The sequence below is a fragment of the Taudactylus pleione genome, unplaced genomic scaffold (assembly GCF_031769625.1).
Source record: "Taudactylus pleione unplaced genomic scaffold, aTauple2 ptg000370l, whole genome shotgun sequence".
Classification (NCBI taxonomy): Eukaryota; Metazoa; Chordata; class Amphibia; order Anura; family Myobatrachidae; genus Taudactylus; species Taudactylus pleione.
The window spans coordinates 7897501-7914277 of NW_028284771.1; the positions used below are offsets into that span (position 1 = coordinate 7897501).

At 46.6% G+C, this 16777-nt stretch overlaps 1 protein-coding gene across 5 annotated transcripts in view; it reads left to right on the plus strand.

The window, feature by feature from the left end:
- KIAA0825 (KIAA0825 ortholog) overlaps window positions 1–16777 on the plus strand; it is a 473150-nt gene that overhangs the window by 224707 nt on the left and 231666 nt on the right. For all 5 annotated transcript variants that reach the window (XM_088444682.1, XM_088444683.1, XM_088444681.1 and 2 more), the window contains one exon: window positions 10230–10324. In XM_088444682.1, the coding sequence (XP_088300808.1) occupies window positions 10230–10324 (95 nt within the window). The remainder of the gene's footprint in view (window positions 1–10229; window positions 10325–16777) is intronic.

The window sequence follows — 16777 nt, forward strand, 5'->3', positions numbered from 1 at the left end:
TATTATCATAAAAGGCATCACATTAATTCAAGGGATATCAGGCTTCTGAGCCCCAGACTGCCATTAGATGCATTCATAGCGGTTTGGGCAAAAAAAATCCGCCCCGTGACTGTTTGTTTGTTATTTTTTCTCAGAGGTGGAAAAAATAAATTGATTTATTTCTGTAGAGAGGACCATTGTAACTGTTCCTGCTGAATGAGAGGACCCTTGTAACTTTTGCTGCTGAGAGAACTAGTGTAACGCTTGCTGTAGAGAGGACCATTGTAATTCTTGCTGCTGAGAGGACTAGCCTAACACCTGCTGCCACGAGGACTACTGTAAGACTTGCTGTAGAGAGTACTATTTTAACTTAGGCTGCCAAGAGGACAACTGTAACTCTTGCTGCTGAGAGGACTTGTGTACCACCTGTTTGCCGATTGAACTACTGTAACTTTTGCGGGCGAAAGGACTAGTGTAACTCTTGCTGGCGGGTGGACTAGTGTAGCTATTGCTGTAGAGAGGACTAGTGTAACTCTTGCTGGCTGGTGGGCTAGTGTAGCTGTTGCTGTAGAGAGGACTAGTGTAACTCTTGCTGGCTGGTGGGCTAGTGTAGCTGTTGCTGTAGAGAGGACTAGTGTAACTCTTGCTGGCTGGTGGGCTAGTGTAGCTATTGCTGTAGAGAGGACTAGTGTAACTCTTGCTGGCTGGTGGACTAGTGTAGCTATTGCTGTAGAGAGGACTAGTGTAACTCTTGCTGGCTGGTGGGCTAGTGTAGCTGTTGCTGTAGAGAGGACTAGTGTAACTCTTGCTGGCGAGTTGGCTAGTGTAGCTATTGCTGTAGACAGGACTAGTGTAACTCTTGCTGGCGAGTGGGCTAGTGTAGCTATTGCTATAGACAGGACTAGTGTAACTCTTGTTGGCGGGTGGGATAGTGTAGCTATTGCTGTAGACAGGACTAGTGTAACTCTTGCTGGTGGGTGGGGTAGTGTAGCTCTTGCTGTAGACAGGACTAGTGTAACTCTTGCTGGCAGGTGGGCTAGTGTAGCTCTTGCTGTAGAGAGGACTAGTGTAACTCTTGCTGCCAAGAGGACCATTGTATCTCTTGCTGCTGATAGGACTAGTTGCAGGGTGGATTGGCCATAGAATTTACCGGGAAAAATCCTGATGGGCTGATGTACCTGTAGGGCTCAGTGAAATTTTTTTTGTTAACATACTGGAGATAGGAAAAAAAATCCTGCTAGAGCCTGACAGCGTCGTGACCATCAGCCCACTGTCTGCACTATGTGCCCACCTCCGAGTCCTGCATATAGCAGCGCGAGCCTTCCCTGTAGTTAAAGTAGCAAACCAAAGAGAGGATTCCCGGAGCTATGGAAGCTGTCACACAAATGGCTTTCCCCATGACATAACAGCCAAAAGGAAATTGGATTTCGTGACAGTGGGCGGAGTTGTAGATTAGGAAACTCGTGAGGAATTGTCACTTTAGACAAGCATGATATAGAGGTTATGCCTGGGACACTGAGGGGGAAGCAGTGGGTGTGGATTAACAGATAGATAGTAAAAAGTTAGACAATGTCTAGATAGACACCAGATGTTAGTCAGTCAATAGGTCGACTAGGACAAAGGTCCACAGGGACAAAATGTCGACATGTAAGAAGGTCAACAGGTACAAAATGTCGACATGAAAATGGTCAACACAAAAAAGGTTGACACATTTTTTATTTATTGTTTTTTAGCCCTAATCTTCATCCTACCCTCCCCTTGGTGCCTAACCCTAACCTCCCCTCCTGGTGCCTAACCCTAACCGTCGGGGTAGGTGCCTGACCCTAACCGTCCCTTCTAGTGCGAGTAAGTGCCTAACCCTCCCTCCTGGTGAATAATCCTAACCGTCGGGGTAAGTGCCTAACCCTAACCCTCCAGTAAGTGTCTAAGTCTAAAAAAAAAAAAAAATATTTAAAAATCATGTGTCGGACAATTTTGTGTCGACCTTTTGGCCACGTTGACCATTTGTACCTGTCGACCTTCTTATATGTTGACCTTTTGTCCCTGTCGACCTTTTGTCCCAGTTGACCTATTGACTGTGTAACATCTGGTGTTTATCTAGACATTGTCTAACTTTTTACTGTCTATCTATAGTCTGGCACCTGAAGCAGCATGGGGGCCTCTTCTCCTGGTTCAGCACCACACACAGGTCTGCCGGCCATAGCCACTGACTGTACCAGCACTAAACAGCTGCTCAGCCTGGCTTACATAACCTAGCAGCATCATTCAGTAGAAGAACCTGCAGTATGTATCTGACCACAGCACAGAGGTACATATAAACTTCAGTACACTGGCGGCGATATCTGAGTTTGCCTGTGTATGTATACTGTTATATTAAAAAAAAATACTGTCATCGTTTTATACTCCATACTGTAGTATCTTCTACGTGTGACAACCTGCCTCCCCCACTCTCTCTCTTCTGATTGTGACAGTCTGTCTCCCCACCCCATTCTCCTGCAAGTGACAGCCTGCCTCCCCTTCTGACTTGCATGTGCCAGACTGTCTTACACTTTCATAATTAAGTGACATCCTGCCTTCCCATGCGTGTAATGGCCTTTTCCCCTCTCAGCTGCAAGTGACCACCTCCCAACTCCATTCCCTGTATATGTCAACCTTTGTCCTTGAGCCTTTGCTCCCCTGTGTACTAGTGTTCCATGTCCCCTACCCTTCATGGCATCTGGCATCTTATGTCTCCCACCCTAGTGTGGTGTTTCCTCCTCCTTATGTGTGACAGGTTTTGTGTCCACTTCCTACCCTCAAGCCTCTATCTCTTCTACTGTGACAGCCTGTCTCCTTCCCTCCTGTGTGTGACAGCCTGTCTCCTTCCCTCCTGTGTGTGACAGCCTGTCTCCTTCCCTCCTGTGTGTGACAGCCTGTCTCCTTCCCTCCTGTGTGTGACAGCCTGTCTCCTTCCCTCCTGTGTGTGACAGCCTGTCTCCTTCCCTCCTGTGTGTGACTGCCTGTCTCCCTCCCTCCTGTGTGTGACAGCCTGTCTCCCTCCCTCCTGTGTGTGACAGCCTGTCTCCCTCCCTCCTGTGTGTGACAGCCTGTCTCCCTCCCTTCTGTGTGTGACAGCCTGTCTCCCTCCCTCCTGTGTGTGACAGCCTGTCTCCCTCCCTCCTGTGTGTGACAGCCGGTCTCCCTCCCTCCTGTGTGTGACAGCCGGTCTCCCTCCCTCCAGTGTGTGACAGCCGGTCTCCCTCCTCCCAGTGTGTGACAGCCGGTCTCCCTCCCTCCAGTGTGTGACAGCCGGTCTCCCTCCCTCCAGTGTGTGACAGCCGGTCTCCCTCCTCCCAGTGTGTGACAGCCGGTCTCCCTCCCTCCAGTGTGTGACAGCCGGTCTCCCTCCCTCCTGTGTGTGACAGCCGGTCTCCCTCCCTCCTGTGTGTGACAGCCGGTCTCCCTCCCTCCTGTGTGTGACAGCCGGTCTCCCTCCCTCCTGTGTGTGACAGCCGGTCTCCCTCCCTCCTGTGTGTGACAGCCTGTCTCCCTCCCTCCTGTGTGTGACAGCCTGTCTCCCTCCCTCCTGTGTGTGACAGCCTGTCTCCCTCCCTCCTGTGTGTGACAGCCTGTCTCCCTCCCTCCTGTGTGTGACAGCCTGTCTCCCTCCCTCCTGTGTGTGACAGCCTGTCTCCCTCCCTCCTGTGTGTGACAGCCTGTCTCCCTCCCTCCTGTGTGTGACAGCCTGTCTCCCTCCCTCCTGTGTGTGACAGCCTGTCTCCCTCCCTCCTGTGTGTGACAGCCTGTCTCCCTCCCTCCTGTGTGTGACAGCCTGTCTCCCTCCCTCCTGTGTGTGACAGCCTGTCTCCCTCCCTCCTGTGTGTGACAGCCTGTCTCCCTCCCTCCTGTGTGTGACAGCCTGTCTCCCTCCCTCCTGTGTGTGACAGCCTGTCTCCCTCCCTCCTGTGTGTGACAGCCTGTCTCCCTCCCTCCTGTGTGTGACAGCCTGTCTCCCTCCCTCCTGTGTGTGACAGCCTGTCTCCCTCCCTTCTGTGTGTGACAGCCTGTCTCCCTCCCTCCTGTGTGTGACAGCCACTCCATGTTCTCTCCTGCTTTATACATCTTTTGACTCCCACAACACTTGTTCCCTCCCCTCTGCTCCTCTTTATGTGTGACAGCTTCTCTCTTTTATCCCGTGTGTGCAAGTCTACCCCTACTCGTACCTGCTAATGATAGCATGACTCCCCACTCTTCTGCATGTGACATTTTCTGCGGGGAACACGTGGCAGTCCATGCCTCTGGAAGTAGAAACCTGACAGAGAATGCTGTAGTGGGGAACCGGGGATGACTCCTTCTACCACTAGACCACTGGGGCATATAAATCTGGCGCCGGGGAAAGTGGCGATGGCCATGTAAAGGCCAGTGTGCCCGGTGGCGTGATACAGCCTAGGGGAGGTAGGCTCTTCCCGCCAGCCCCTCCCCCAGTCCAGATGGAGGTTTTCGCACGTCTGGGTTGTTCCTCCCTGACTCCCTTGTATATAAGATGCCCAGAGACCACTTTCTCTTGCTCTACTGTAGCTGTGAATCTCAGGAGGTTTGGTCAGTTTCCCTGAATACCTCTCCTTCGGTGGCCAGGTTATGCAGAGCTCAATATCCTACTAAGCTTTTGTGCTGTTTGTAGTTGACTAAGAGCCTATTGCAAATATATTGTTTAAATGCATTTTATTTGACTTATGCTAGTTCTGCTATGTGTTATACTGGCTTATTTATTCCTGAATAACTGTCAGTTATAACTCACTGCTATTTTTCCTCATAACCCTCTGCTACAGGTGTGTGGGTTGTTTGGGTGAACAATGTCACATTGTTTTACATTGCATTACATTACCTTTATGTCTAAAAGTAAGGAGAAGCAGGAGGCTAAAGCCCCTGTGCTGGTCTCATGTATAGCCTGTCAGGCAGGCTTGTCCCCTCAGAATTTCATACAGGATAGATTGTGTGGTTGTTGTTATAAGGGACTACCACATCACTCCAGCCTACCAGCTCCTCTGCAGGAACCACCCTGGGTGTCTTCTTTGTCTCAGGTTATAGCTACTCCCACGCCGACCCCTACTATTGGGTACCCACAGCAGCTACAACCTGCTATGTTTATGCCTCCATTGCATCCTTCCTTCCTGGATGTTTATGCCAAATCAAGTCAGAGTTTGGCTCCGTCTTCTGCGGCATTTCAGCAAATGCTGCAAGCAGTCAGGCCGTACTTGCTAACACCTGGAGGTGGTCGGCTTCTTCCTATCAGTCCGTCCAGCCTGTAGATTCTGACGCATCTTCACAAGAGTTTGAAGAGGTACAGGGCTCCTCTCGCGAGAAGAGGACCATCTGGCAGCAGTGGATGTCTCCTCCTTGACTAGGGCAGTCAAAACTATTTTAAACATACAGTAGATGATGAAGAGCCAGCACCTAGGAAGGCTTCGGTGTTCAAACGCCAGAAGGTGGTTAAGGCTGAGTTTCCTAAATCTGAGCAACTTTCGGATCATGGAGTTCTCCTGATAGACGGTTCCATGTTACAAAGAAGGTAACAGCTTTATACCCCCTCCCACCTGGCGAGTGTGCTGAATGGGAAGTTCTGCCTAGTGTGGATGCTCATTTGGCAAATTTGGTTAAGAGCTCCATGTTGCCTATACCATCTGCTTCCTCCTTAAGGATCCCACAGATAGGAGACTTGAAGCCTGTCTCAAATCAGTATTTTCACTGTCCAGAGCTGTTACCCGCCTGGCCATGGCTACGGACTGAATGTCTAAGGCCATTGAAGAATGGACAGGGGCATTGGAAAATACTCTTCCAGAGAGAAGCTGACAATTATCTCCTATATTCTGGAAGTGGCCTACTATTTGGGCGAGGCGGCATTAGACACCGGTATTCTGGGATTCTCAAGCATCAGCTACCTCAGTTGTTGCTCCCAGAGCCCTGTGGCTAAGGGCCTGGAAAGCAATAGCGGGATCCAAGAGGACTCTGGAATCCCTGCCGTTTGCTGGAGGCATACTGTTTGGCACAGAATTGGATAAGATTGTGGCTACTCTGGCAGCTTCTAAAGTGGCCGGTCCGCCTTCGACAACTGCCCCTAAGCCTAGACAGTCTTCGTTTCGGGCCTTTTCGCCCGCAGGTAAAAGCGAAAGGACTGTCTGTCTTTAGACAATCCAGTTGTCGTATGATTACTAGGCCGCAAACTAATGGTGGGTGTCACGATGAGGGTTTCTCGGCATGGTAGTTGACGGGTAATACCTGTGAAGACGCTATGGCGAGGGGCATGTGGCGGTGGCGCTGGTGCCTGGCGGGGAGCATTGGATGTGCGTGGTTCTGTGTGGGCATACTGTCACTCTGGTCTGGTTAGGCCTGGTAGTGCTTCCGTTCCGTTCTGGCATTGGCGCCACCATCTTGTCTCCGGTCAGGTAACCTAGTTGCCCTATCCTGTTGTGTCACATGCTCCTCTCTGACCAGTCACGGCTGAGCACTGGGGATTTAAGGGAGTTAAGAGCTCCCTTGCATTGCCAGTGCAACGTGTTTCTCAGTGAGAGCTGAGAGAGAGTTCCTGTGCTTTCACCTGTCTATTGATTTCATTGCCTAAGCCTGCTTCACCTAACCTGCTCCAACCCTGCTGGATTCCCCTGCCTCCTCCAATTACCTTCCCTATTGCCCGAGCACCTGTGTCAGCTAGACTTACCCTGCACCCTCCATTTACCTTTTCCCCTGCCTGTGAACCTGAACCTGCTGTTTCCCTGCACCTTGCCTCCACTTACACCCAGCTGGACTTCGTTACCTCTGCCTACAGCTCACCATACCTGCATACTGGACTGTTCCTGCCTGTCACTTTCTGGACATTCTCCCATTTACTCCACTACAGTTATCAAGTGCACTTTAGTGATATACCTGGACTATTTATTTGGCATTCCCATGTCTGTTAAGCCACTCATTAAAAGTTCCACATTTACCTTTAAATCTGCTTCAGTGTCTGCTCCTGATACCACCCTGAGTCCACAACAAAACCAGAACCTCACAGTGGGTACACACTGGGCGATATTACTGAGCGACTGCACGATTACGACATCGTAATCATGCAGTCGCTCAATAATCGTGCAAAAATCGTTCACTTTTATTTCGGAAACGACCAGTGATGCGCACTCCCGCTGGTCATTTCTGACATTGTGCATCACCTGAACATGGAGCACAATCTGACGATAACGACAGATTGGCATGTTCAAGAATGATGGACAGTGCCTGCACTGAACAACTGATCATTCAGTGCAGACACTACAGGGGATCAGGAACGACGGTACGATTACGATGTCGTAATCGTACTGTCTTTCCTGATCGCCTAGTGTGTACGCACCTTCAGAGATCTTGGGCGATCAGACGTCCTGCTTCCAAGTCGGACGACAAACCCTAGGCCTGATGGGGTGGGTCTCCTCCAGGGGAATCCCAGGGTGGGAGGCTGACTTCTTCAGTTTTCGGATGCCTGGCATCAGACAACAACAGATGCCTGGGTCCGAGAAGTGGTCTCTCAAGAGTACACACTGACTTTCTGAAAGGATCCTCTGCAAAGGTTTTTTTGTACATTCCTCCTTCGGAGTCTACCAGGGCCTTTGCACTCAGGCCATTCGTTCTCTGCTGGGTTCAGGGGTGATAATCCCAGTTCCTTTGGATCAGCAAGGAAGGGGTTATTATTTAATCTATTTTTGATCCAGAAGCAATGGATCGCCCCTCTGCCTGGAGTTAGAACATTGTTCTGAGGGTTCAGCCTCTTTTTGTCCCTCCAGTAGCTCCGTTGGATTTGTCTTTAGTTCTCAGGGCTCTATAGGCTCCCCCATTTGAACCCCTGAACTCAGTAGACCTCAAGTGGTTGACAGTGAAGACAGTTTTTCTTCTTGCTATCTCCTCTGCCTGGAGGTCTCTGAGTTGGCAGCCCTTTCGTGTCACTCTCCCTTTTTGATTTTTAACCAGGATAGAGCTGTTCTTCGTACCAGGGCAGGTTACCTTCCTAAGGTGGTATCCCGTTTTCATGTAAATGAAGAAATAGTGGTTCCAGCCTTCCAGTCTTCAGACTGCTCTGTAGGTGAAGCTTCTCTGGATGTGGTACGTTCCCTACATATTTACGTGGATCGTACAAACTCTTTTAGGAAATCGGATTCTCTTTTTGTGTTGCATGGCTGTCATAAGCGAGGCTGCCCAGCTAACAAACAGACTCTGGCTAGATGGCTTCATATGACTATTTCTCAGACTTACACACAAGCTCATCTCTGAGTTCCAAACACAGTGACAGCACATTCTACTCGATCTGTGGGACCATTGTAGGCGTTTTGTCGTGGTGCCTCTGCTGAACAATTGCGCAAGGCAGCCACGAGGTTTTCCGTCCACACTTTTCTAAAATTTTACGCATTTGATACTTTGCCTCTTCACAGACATACTGTATCAGATCGGCTGTTATATATATCTGAAAGATATATTGGTGCACCTGCATGTGTGTACGGGCGAACCACGACCACCCGTACACTTGCTGCATGGACTGCCAACACTGACATCTCAACTGGACTTGCAAATTTGAATGCCCGTCTAGTTGTGATGTCAGCCCAGACATATCAGCCGTTCTGACAGTGGATCGGTCTGCTGACCGATCCATCGCCTCAGTGTATGCCAAGTATTACACTTGCTGCAGAGATGACTACTGTAACTTACTGCTAATAGAAGTATTTTTATGTATCATTGATAGGACATTTGTAACTTACTGCTGAGATGACTATTGTAACTTACTGCTGAGAGGAATAAAGCTGAGTATACACTATACGATGTGTACCCAGCCGACGGAATAACGCAATGTACTATACATTGCGCTTGGCGTACACACTGCATGATTTGGTGTACGACTGCACGATGTATTGTTCCATGCTGCATGTTACAGCATGGTGGTGTTCATTGCATCGTCCCATCTGCTGTGCAGCACAGCAGATGGGATGATGCGATAAAAAAATCTGCAAGAATGTATAATCGGGCATACACACTATATGATCCTTATATTTTTCCGATTCGTGTTAGAACGATAGATCATACAATATACAGTATCTTATTGTGTGTATCCAGCTTTTTTGTAACCTACTGCTGAGAGGACTATTGTGATTTACTGCTGAGATGACCTCACCATTATATAATATAATTTAAATGTGTGGGGGATCAGCATTTTGAACTTTTAAGCTGCATACACACACAACGATTTTGTTACCAATGATTTTATGAACGATTTTATGAACAATTTTCTGTCAGATTATCTGTCAGATTTTTTAAAGTGTAATGAACGATTTTTTTGAACTACAAACGATTTTTGCATATTCCCTTAATGAAAATCGTTCACTTGACAAGTCTGACTGAACTACAAACTACAAACGTGAACACGCATGAACAATAATCGTTCATCGTTTGACTCAGAAAGTGAACGATTTTTTCAAATGATTATCGTTAAACAATATCGTTTAACGATAATCGCTCAAAAAATCGTTGTGTGTGTATGCAGCTTTAATCATTTTAACATTATTTCAATGACAACATTTATGTATTCTTTTATGTTTCTCCTTCTTAATATATATGGCCTAATATGTATACCTAACTTTATAAACCAAACATTATATTTTGTTTCTAGAGAAGTATATTTAACATACTTGCTTCAATCATAACCATGATTTAAATGAGTTCTTATTTATTGTGCAATTGCTTATACATAACAAGAATTATATATTTAGTTTTATATATTTATATGTGTACCATCTGTTTATTTAAATCCTTGGTACCAATTTTAGATTAGAAGCATAAAATGGCTTCTAATTGTATGCAACATGCAGTATAAATCCTAGCTCCCCCTCTGTTTATTTCCTGGTAAACTTCTTGCTGACAGTAGGAAATTGTAAATTGTTACTGCACATTTAAAGCATCCATTTATTTCTCCTTTCAAATAAAGACTTGAGCTCCCAGACAAAGTAGTTGGGCAAATTGCCACTAACAGTTGGAATGTGGTACAAAAATTGATTTATCTTTTAATAAATAATGACTACATCACTTAGTGGATTTGTAAATTAATTGTTGTCTTATTGGAATAAAAACCTGCCTGTCTGCATTTGATTTATACTAACAGGCCACGTCCGTCCTTCCCCTTTAGTTAGTCTATCACAGATAAATTACCGATGGCACTAGTAATGATTAATAACCAACAAAGCCTTCCTCATTTGTATCAACAGGCTGCCACAATAGGAGAGAGCTGGGATTGGATGAAGTTACTACCGCACTGTTTGGAAGTGGATCCTGTGACCTTGGGTGGGCTGCTGCAGCACAGGTACTCCTTAAAACAACTGTATGCTGATAAAAGGGATTGGGACAAATTCTGACTATTCCAAGCACTGCTGTAACATTTCACGAAGATCTTAATTTCCTTGTATCCTTATAGGAGGTAGTAACTGTAGGATTTATTTTAAACCAAGAACACTATAAAGGCCTGGGGGGTTCACCTTGTAAAAATCTCACACGCCAAAGATATCTTCCTCTAATCCCTCTTAAGGTGTATATACACTGGACAACGTGTGTACCCAACGATGCGTCAGACGACCGACCTCCCCCCCCCCCCCCCCCCTCCGATGTACTGACATACCTGGTGGCCTGTGCACACTAGACGAACCAGTGCCAAACCACTCGATTTGCCGGCCCATGCCGCATCCCGCTGAATGCGGTTGTCAGCCGCATCGTCTGGTTGGCCTGCATGTAGGGCCGACTTGATGATGCGGCTGACGACCCATTGGTAGTGCGCACCGCACAACATAGTGCGTACACACTGCCCGATTTTAACAATTTGACGTTCAGAATCGGGCAAATCGTTAATAAAATCGTCTAGTGTGTACGCACTTTTAGCTTGCAGCCAACAAAATAATATATATGAATTAGGCAGGGAGGTAACAAAGTAAACTTAAAACAATCATTATGCAGTGTACACACTTACAGATATATGGCCTGTAGTGCATCGGCGGGTGTGTACAGAGGATATGTCTGTGAACAACGTAGTTCGCAGACATATCGCATCTACTCCTGCAGCACAGCCAATGCCCATATATATCTTGTAGATATATAGGCACGTCTGACTGTTTGTATGGGCGACATGCCTGCCGCAGGGACCCGGCGGTTACTGACCTCTCAACTGGGGGGTCAAATTTAAATGCCTGCCCAGTTGTGATGTCAGTGCAAACACATCAGCTGAAAAATTGGTAGGTGTGCATGCACTTACCAACCGTTGGATAGATGGCCAACCCATCAGCCTGGTGTGTACCCAATTTAGGGTCCTAGAGATGTTTAGATCACAAACAAGCTTGATTTTTCCGACAACTCTTGAGATGCGTAAAGCTGGAATTTCGACAAAGGGCTGTTTGCTCTTATATGCATGTAGTAAAAGATTAAACTAACATATAATACTAAGTAAGTTAAAGTGATGTGTGTGATGATAAAACTAATTGTTATCAGTCTTCGCTAAAGAAATGTTGATTCTAGTGTGAAAATGTATACAAATGTAAGCAGTGATTAGTCTAACTTTTCACATAGGAGTTGATTCAGACTTGCACGGAACTTGACTTTTTGCAGATGGATCTTGCAATTTTTAGTACTGCGCATAGTCTGTGACCAAGCGACTATGAGCAACAGTGTATGATTCAGTCTTAGCCACATCGTCACTTGCAGTTGCATGAGTGTACCTGGGTGGCAATGGTGCATCCACATGTAGGCTAAGTGTCATGGGTATGTAGGCGGAATTGCAGGCTATGCCAAGCTGAGCGTACACAGAGATCTGTATGCTTACAGACGGACCTCATGCATGAGGTATAGCGCCGATACCAATGATGACTACATTCACATATGGACAAGGGCTCTGCAGCGACATAGATGTACATAGCCCTGTATCAGCCCCCTAGTGTACAGAATGTTCACTTTGCAGGGGGCCTGTAACTCCATCTCAGACAACAGTGACCAACCGTAAATTGTTGCATGTAATAGGTTATAATACAGTAGGTAAATAGTAAAATGTGCGGTAAGCATAAAGAACATGTCCAGCTTTGTGTATATTTTTTTTACATTGTTAAATGAAAAAAAAAAAACCCTTTCCTTTCAAATTATACACTATATCTTCCTCCATTATTATTTAGATTCACCCTGATGTTGCTGATGTTACCTGCGTCAAGCAAAAATCCATATTTTGCTGCTTTAGCAAAACTACAGATACTGAATGGAGAATATGAGTTTCAAGGCGCAACAGTCACTTTTGCCCCCTGTGCAAAAAGGGCCAACAAATCCTTCTATAAACAATGATACCATAATGATACCAAAAGATTGCACTCAATCAAGTCTCACATACAGTTGTTGGATGAGCCAATAGAAAAAACAGTAGATATAAACACATACAAAATGCATAAACAATACTTAGTTCATATAGCATCATAAATAAAAAGGAGAAAAGAGACCATTCATTGTTTAGTACATCTCATGACATGTGGACATTATAGGAACAGAACAGTTGTACTTGTATGGTACGCATATTTTGCCTTGGGTGAATTCCTTCTATTGTTTGTTACGAGGGGAAAGAGGGTTGCCCATAAAGAAACCGTTATATGCATCGGTTATCACACTCCATTGTGAGTATGGTATGCTGTTTTCTGTTTACATAAAGGAAAGAGTGGATTCTCCATATTCATCTATTATCACCCTTTCAAGCATATGACCATTCACCAAGAGTGTCCAGATGTCATGAGATGTACTACACCATGAATTGTCTCTCATCTCCTTTTTATTTATGAGTGGACTATTCATGTAAGAAGAGGAACAGACCAAATAATTATTACAACCTCCACTCACGCTATATAGACTAAGTATTGTTTATGCATCTTGTATGTGTTTATATCTACAGTTTTTTCTATTGGCTTATTCAACTATGTGAAACTTGACTGAGCGCCAACACCTGTGTTTTTTTTCTTATGGATCAAAGCCCTATGTAATACAACTGAGGTAAACAGATGGAAGCTGACATTAGTAGATTTGAATAGTACAGAGTTATTTGCTGGCTGGGGTAATCTTCCACAAACTGTACTAATGAGCGCAGCTAGGGAACATTTATAGATTGGTAGGTCGTGTAATTTGAAATCTTTAACGTTTACTAAGTAAAGAAGATAATCATCAGCAAAGATGGACATATCCTTTAAAAGGAGACCTATAGTTTTGTATTCTGTCAGCCTCACCTAAATGACCCCATGAAAACCAAATTTACAGATTTAGAGGTGACTGATGAGAAGTCATTTTTATTTTCCTCCCCAGCAGTGTTATTTATAATTAAATAGACACAGGTTCATCAAGTTAAACCGGTGTTAGGTGCCTTTCCTCCTCAGACACCAAACTCCCCCCAGAATGCTCCTCTTCCACAACGCTTCTTTCCTTGCATAGAGGAAGGTGAGGATTGGTGTCAGTGCTGCTGCCATGACAGTGTCAGGCACATCCAGCCGATCACTAACACAAGGAACAGCGGTCAACAGCCGCACTACAATAGGAAGTGCTTGACTTGTCATAGGCTCTCACTTGCCATTTTGGATTTTATACCTCCAAAGCAGGGGCAGAACTATGGGAGACAATGGAGGCACCTGCTGCCGGGCTCCAGCACTGAAGGGGCACCTCCTCCATTGCCCACAATATATTCACCTGAATTAGGGCTGTAACTATGTACCCGGAGTGTGCCGTCACGGGTGCCCAATACACGGTACCTCTTCCCAACACCTTAGAAGCCACCATACACTAGTGGAGAGCTCTGTGTCGGACCATCAGCTGCTGCCTCCATCTGCTCATTGGTGTCACTGCTCCTCATCAGCTTCTTATGTCAGTGTGACACTTCTGGTGCCCTCCTTACCCACAACTCTCTGTTTCACTCTTCCCTGGTGACAGACTTAGCCTCAGACCCATGCAGCAGTCCCGGAGCACCCCCTAACTAACAACTCCCCGTCCCACTCCTCCCTAGTGGCAGCCATAGCCGTGGACCCATGCAACAGTCCCGGTGCTCCCCCTCACCCACAACTCCCCATCCCACTGGGGCCTGGGGCACCAGCGACTGAGTCTAGAGGGCAGATCTTTGGTGGAGCAACTTCCTGACATGTTATGCAGTAGGCAGTAGACTGGGCATTTTGTGATTTGTAGTCCCACCACAGTGGTAGTCTTACAGTGTCTTGACTAAAACTCAGGGCCTGATTCAGACCCGGACACTATGCAGCACTCGCTCGCATTGAGCGATTCTTTTCGCAATCTGCGCATGATTCGCAGTGTGCGTGCGCGAACCAGTCTTTGGGATGGGAAAGTGCTTGCCCGTAGCCCGCAGTCGGGCCGCTATTTTGAGTGACAGTGCCTTTTGTGGGTGGTAACAGGGGAAGGTGCTTGTAAATGGGGGTTTGGATGTGCGAACGCAGGCGTGCCCGACTGTCAGAATGGAGTTTAATGGGTGTGCATAATTAGCAAAGTAGCGTCATTACACACGTGACTGGGTTGTATTTTAGCCTGAACTGCTCGCAATGTTGTGGTGGGAAAAGGCTACCACAAACACTGCGAGCAGCTCCGATGGCTCTCGATGTTCTCGATTAATCCTATAACTGCCGGAGATGACGTGTGTTGCGAGTGGCAAAGGGGCGTCTTTATACAGGTGCGAGTGCATAGTGCGGCCGCTCGCTATTACTTAGTGGACGGCTTTACGCGACGCAGTGCGAGCGCATGATTTAAATAGCCGGCCCCTTTTAGCCAGCGAGCGGCCGCAAATAGTGTCCGGGTCTGAATCAGGCCCTCAGTACTCAAAGCCCCCACATCAGGTAGTTTTCTCCTCCATCAGGTGTATCAGGAGGGCTCCCTACCCCACAACAGGTAGCTTTTGCCAGGAGGACTGAGGGCCTGATTCAGAGCCGCTCGTAAGCGGCCGCTCGTTTGCTCCGAGCGATGGTCGCACATCTGCGCATGCATATGGGTCATAATGCGCATGCGCCAACCAGTCAGTGCGGTCGGAAATCGAGCGCTTGCAAAATAGCGAGTGCCTGCTAATTTGAGTGACAGGATGAGGCGTTTGTGGGTGGTAACAGGGGAAGGTGCTTGAAAACGGGGAGTGGTGATCCGAACGCAGGCGTGCCAAACGGTCAAAACGGGCGTTTTAAGGGTGTGCATAATTAACAAAGCAGCGTCATCGACCACGTCACTTGGTTGTTTCTTAGCCTGAACTGTTCGCATGATTGTGGTAGGATAAACCTACCACAAGCACTGCGAGCAGTTCAGACGCCTTTCGATGTACTCGATTAATCTAATAAGTAGCGGAGATGACTTATGATGCGAGCGGCCAGGGGGCGTCTTTACAAAATAGCGAGCGCATGTTTCGTTCGCTCGCTCAGACATAGAGGCGTCAACAGACCGCAAAGAGCGAGCGCTCAATTTAAATAGCCGCCCCCTTTTTCTGAATGAGCTAGCGCAAATAGCGTCAGGCTCTGAATCAGGCCCTAAGTCTCATGCTAATTGCACCATACAGGTCACTATCTTATCTGTGACTAATGCATACCGATGTGTCCACATAGATCTATCCTCCATGCACTACAAGTTGCGTAACACATAACGTGTGAGCGCAGAGGGAGTTGGTAGCGCTGAGCATCTTTTTGTGCAAATTTTTCTCTTCAAATGCACAGTGATACTAATAGGACGCACAGGCAGCTTCTGCTGATTAAAATGATATGCGCCACTATATTCTGTGTGCGGCTGCGGGGGTATCTGCATGTGAAATACTACGTTACAGTGTCAGCACATGTGACGGGGGGGCACCAAATTATAACTTGCCTCCCACCGTCTGGACCAGTGGCGTAAGTTTATCCCAAAGTGCCCTATTTCTCTGCCATTGAATTCTAGCATCTCAGTTGTGTACTGTAAATCATCTTAGAATACCACAGGTGCTCAGCTTTTGCAGATTATCGCATAATGATGCAGCCTAGTGTTATTCTTGGCATAGCGCAGACAAAATACTGCATTGCTTTTCTTGGGAGGATTTTTTTACATTTTATTTGAAAGTAAACGTGTATGTAAATATAGTACATACAATGTGTTTGGGAATGCTCCCATAGTACATGCAATATGAATATCTCTTTCACTTTTTAGTGATATTACTAATAGAGTTCATATTTTGAATCGGTGAATTTGATTTACGGGTTACTCAGAAAATGTATGGCCAGATTGAAATGTAACAAATCCTAACCACTGATGTATGATTCTGCTATAGGCAGTCACTAATCATCAGGTCTAACACCCATGTCAGTGGCAGCACACTTCATTGCTGGGCAACATAGCAAACCTTTTGGTGTGTGCCAGTGATGCGGCCCCCTCTCTAGCCCACTATAGGAGCTTGCTTGTGTTCTGAGATAATAGTAGGTACTATCCAGTCATGGGATTGCCGAAGTTATAGGGTATGTGCCGGTGACAGGTCAATCTCACTTCCGGGCCTAGTAGCCATGGCACTCCCTGTCATGGAAGTATTTCCACCACACACCTACCTTTACCTTTCACATCGACTTTATTTTGCTAAGAAAACCTATTTTATGGATTAAAGTTAAACTACAAAGAAAATCTCAAAATGCAATTTACAACATAACTGTTCATTGCCTACTATTAAGATCTTTGTCAAGCTATCTTAAAATCTGCAGGGAGCCTCCTATTGCTGCCAACTGTTTGTGGTTGCAATTTGCAAAGCTAGTGTGTCATC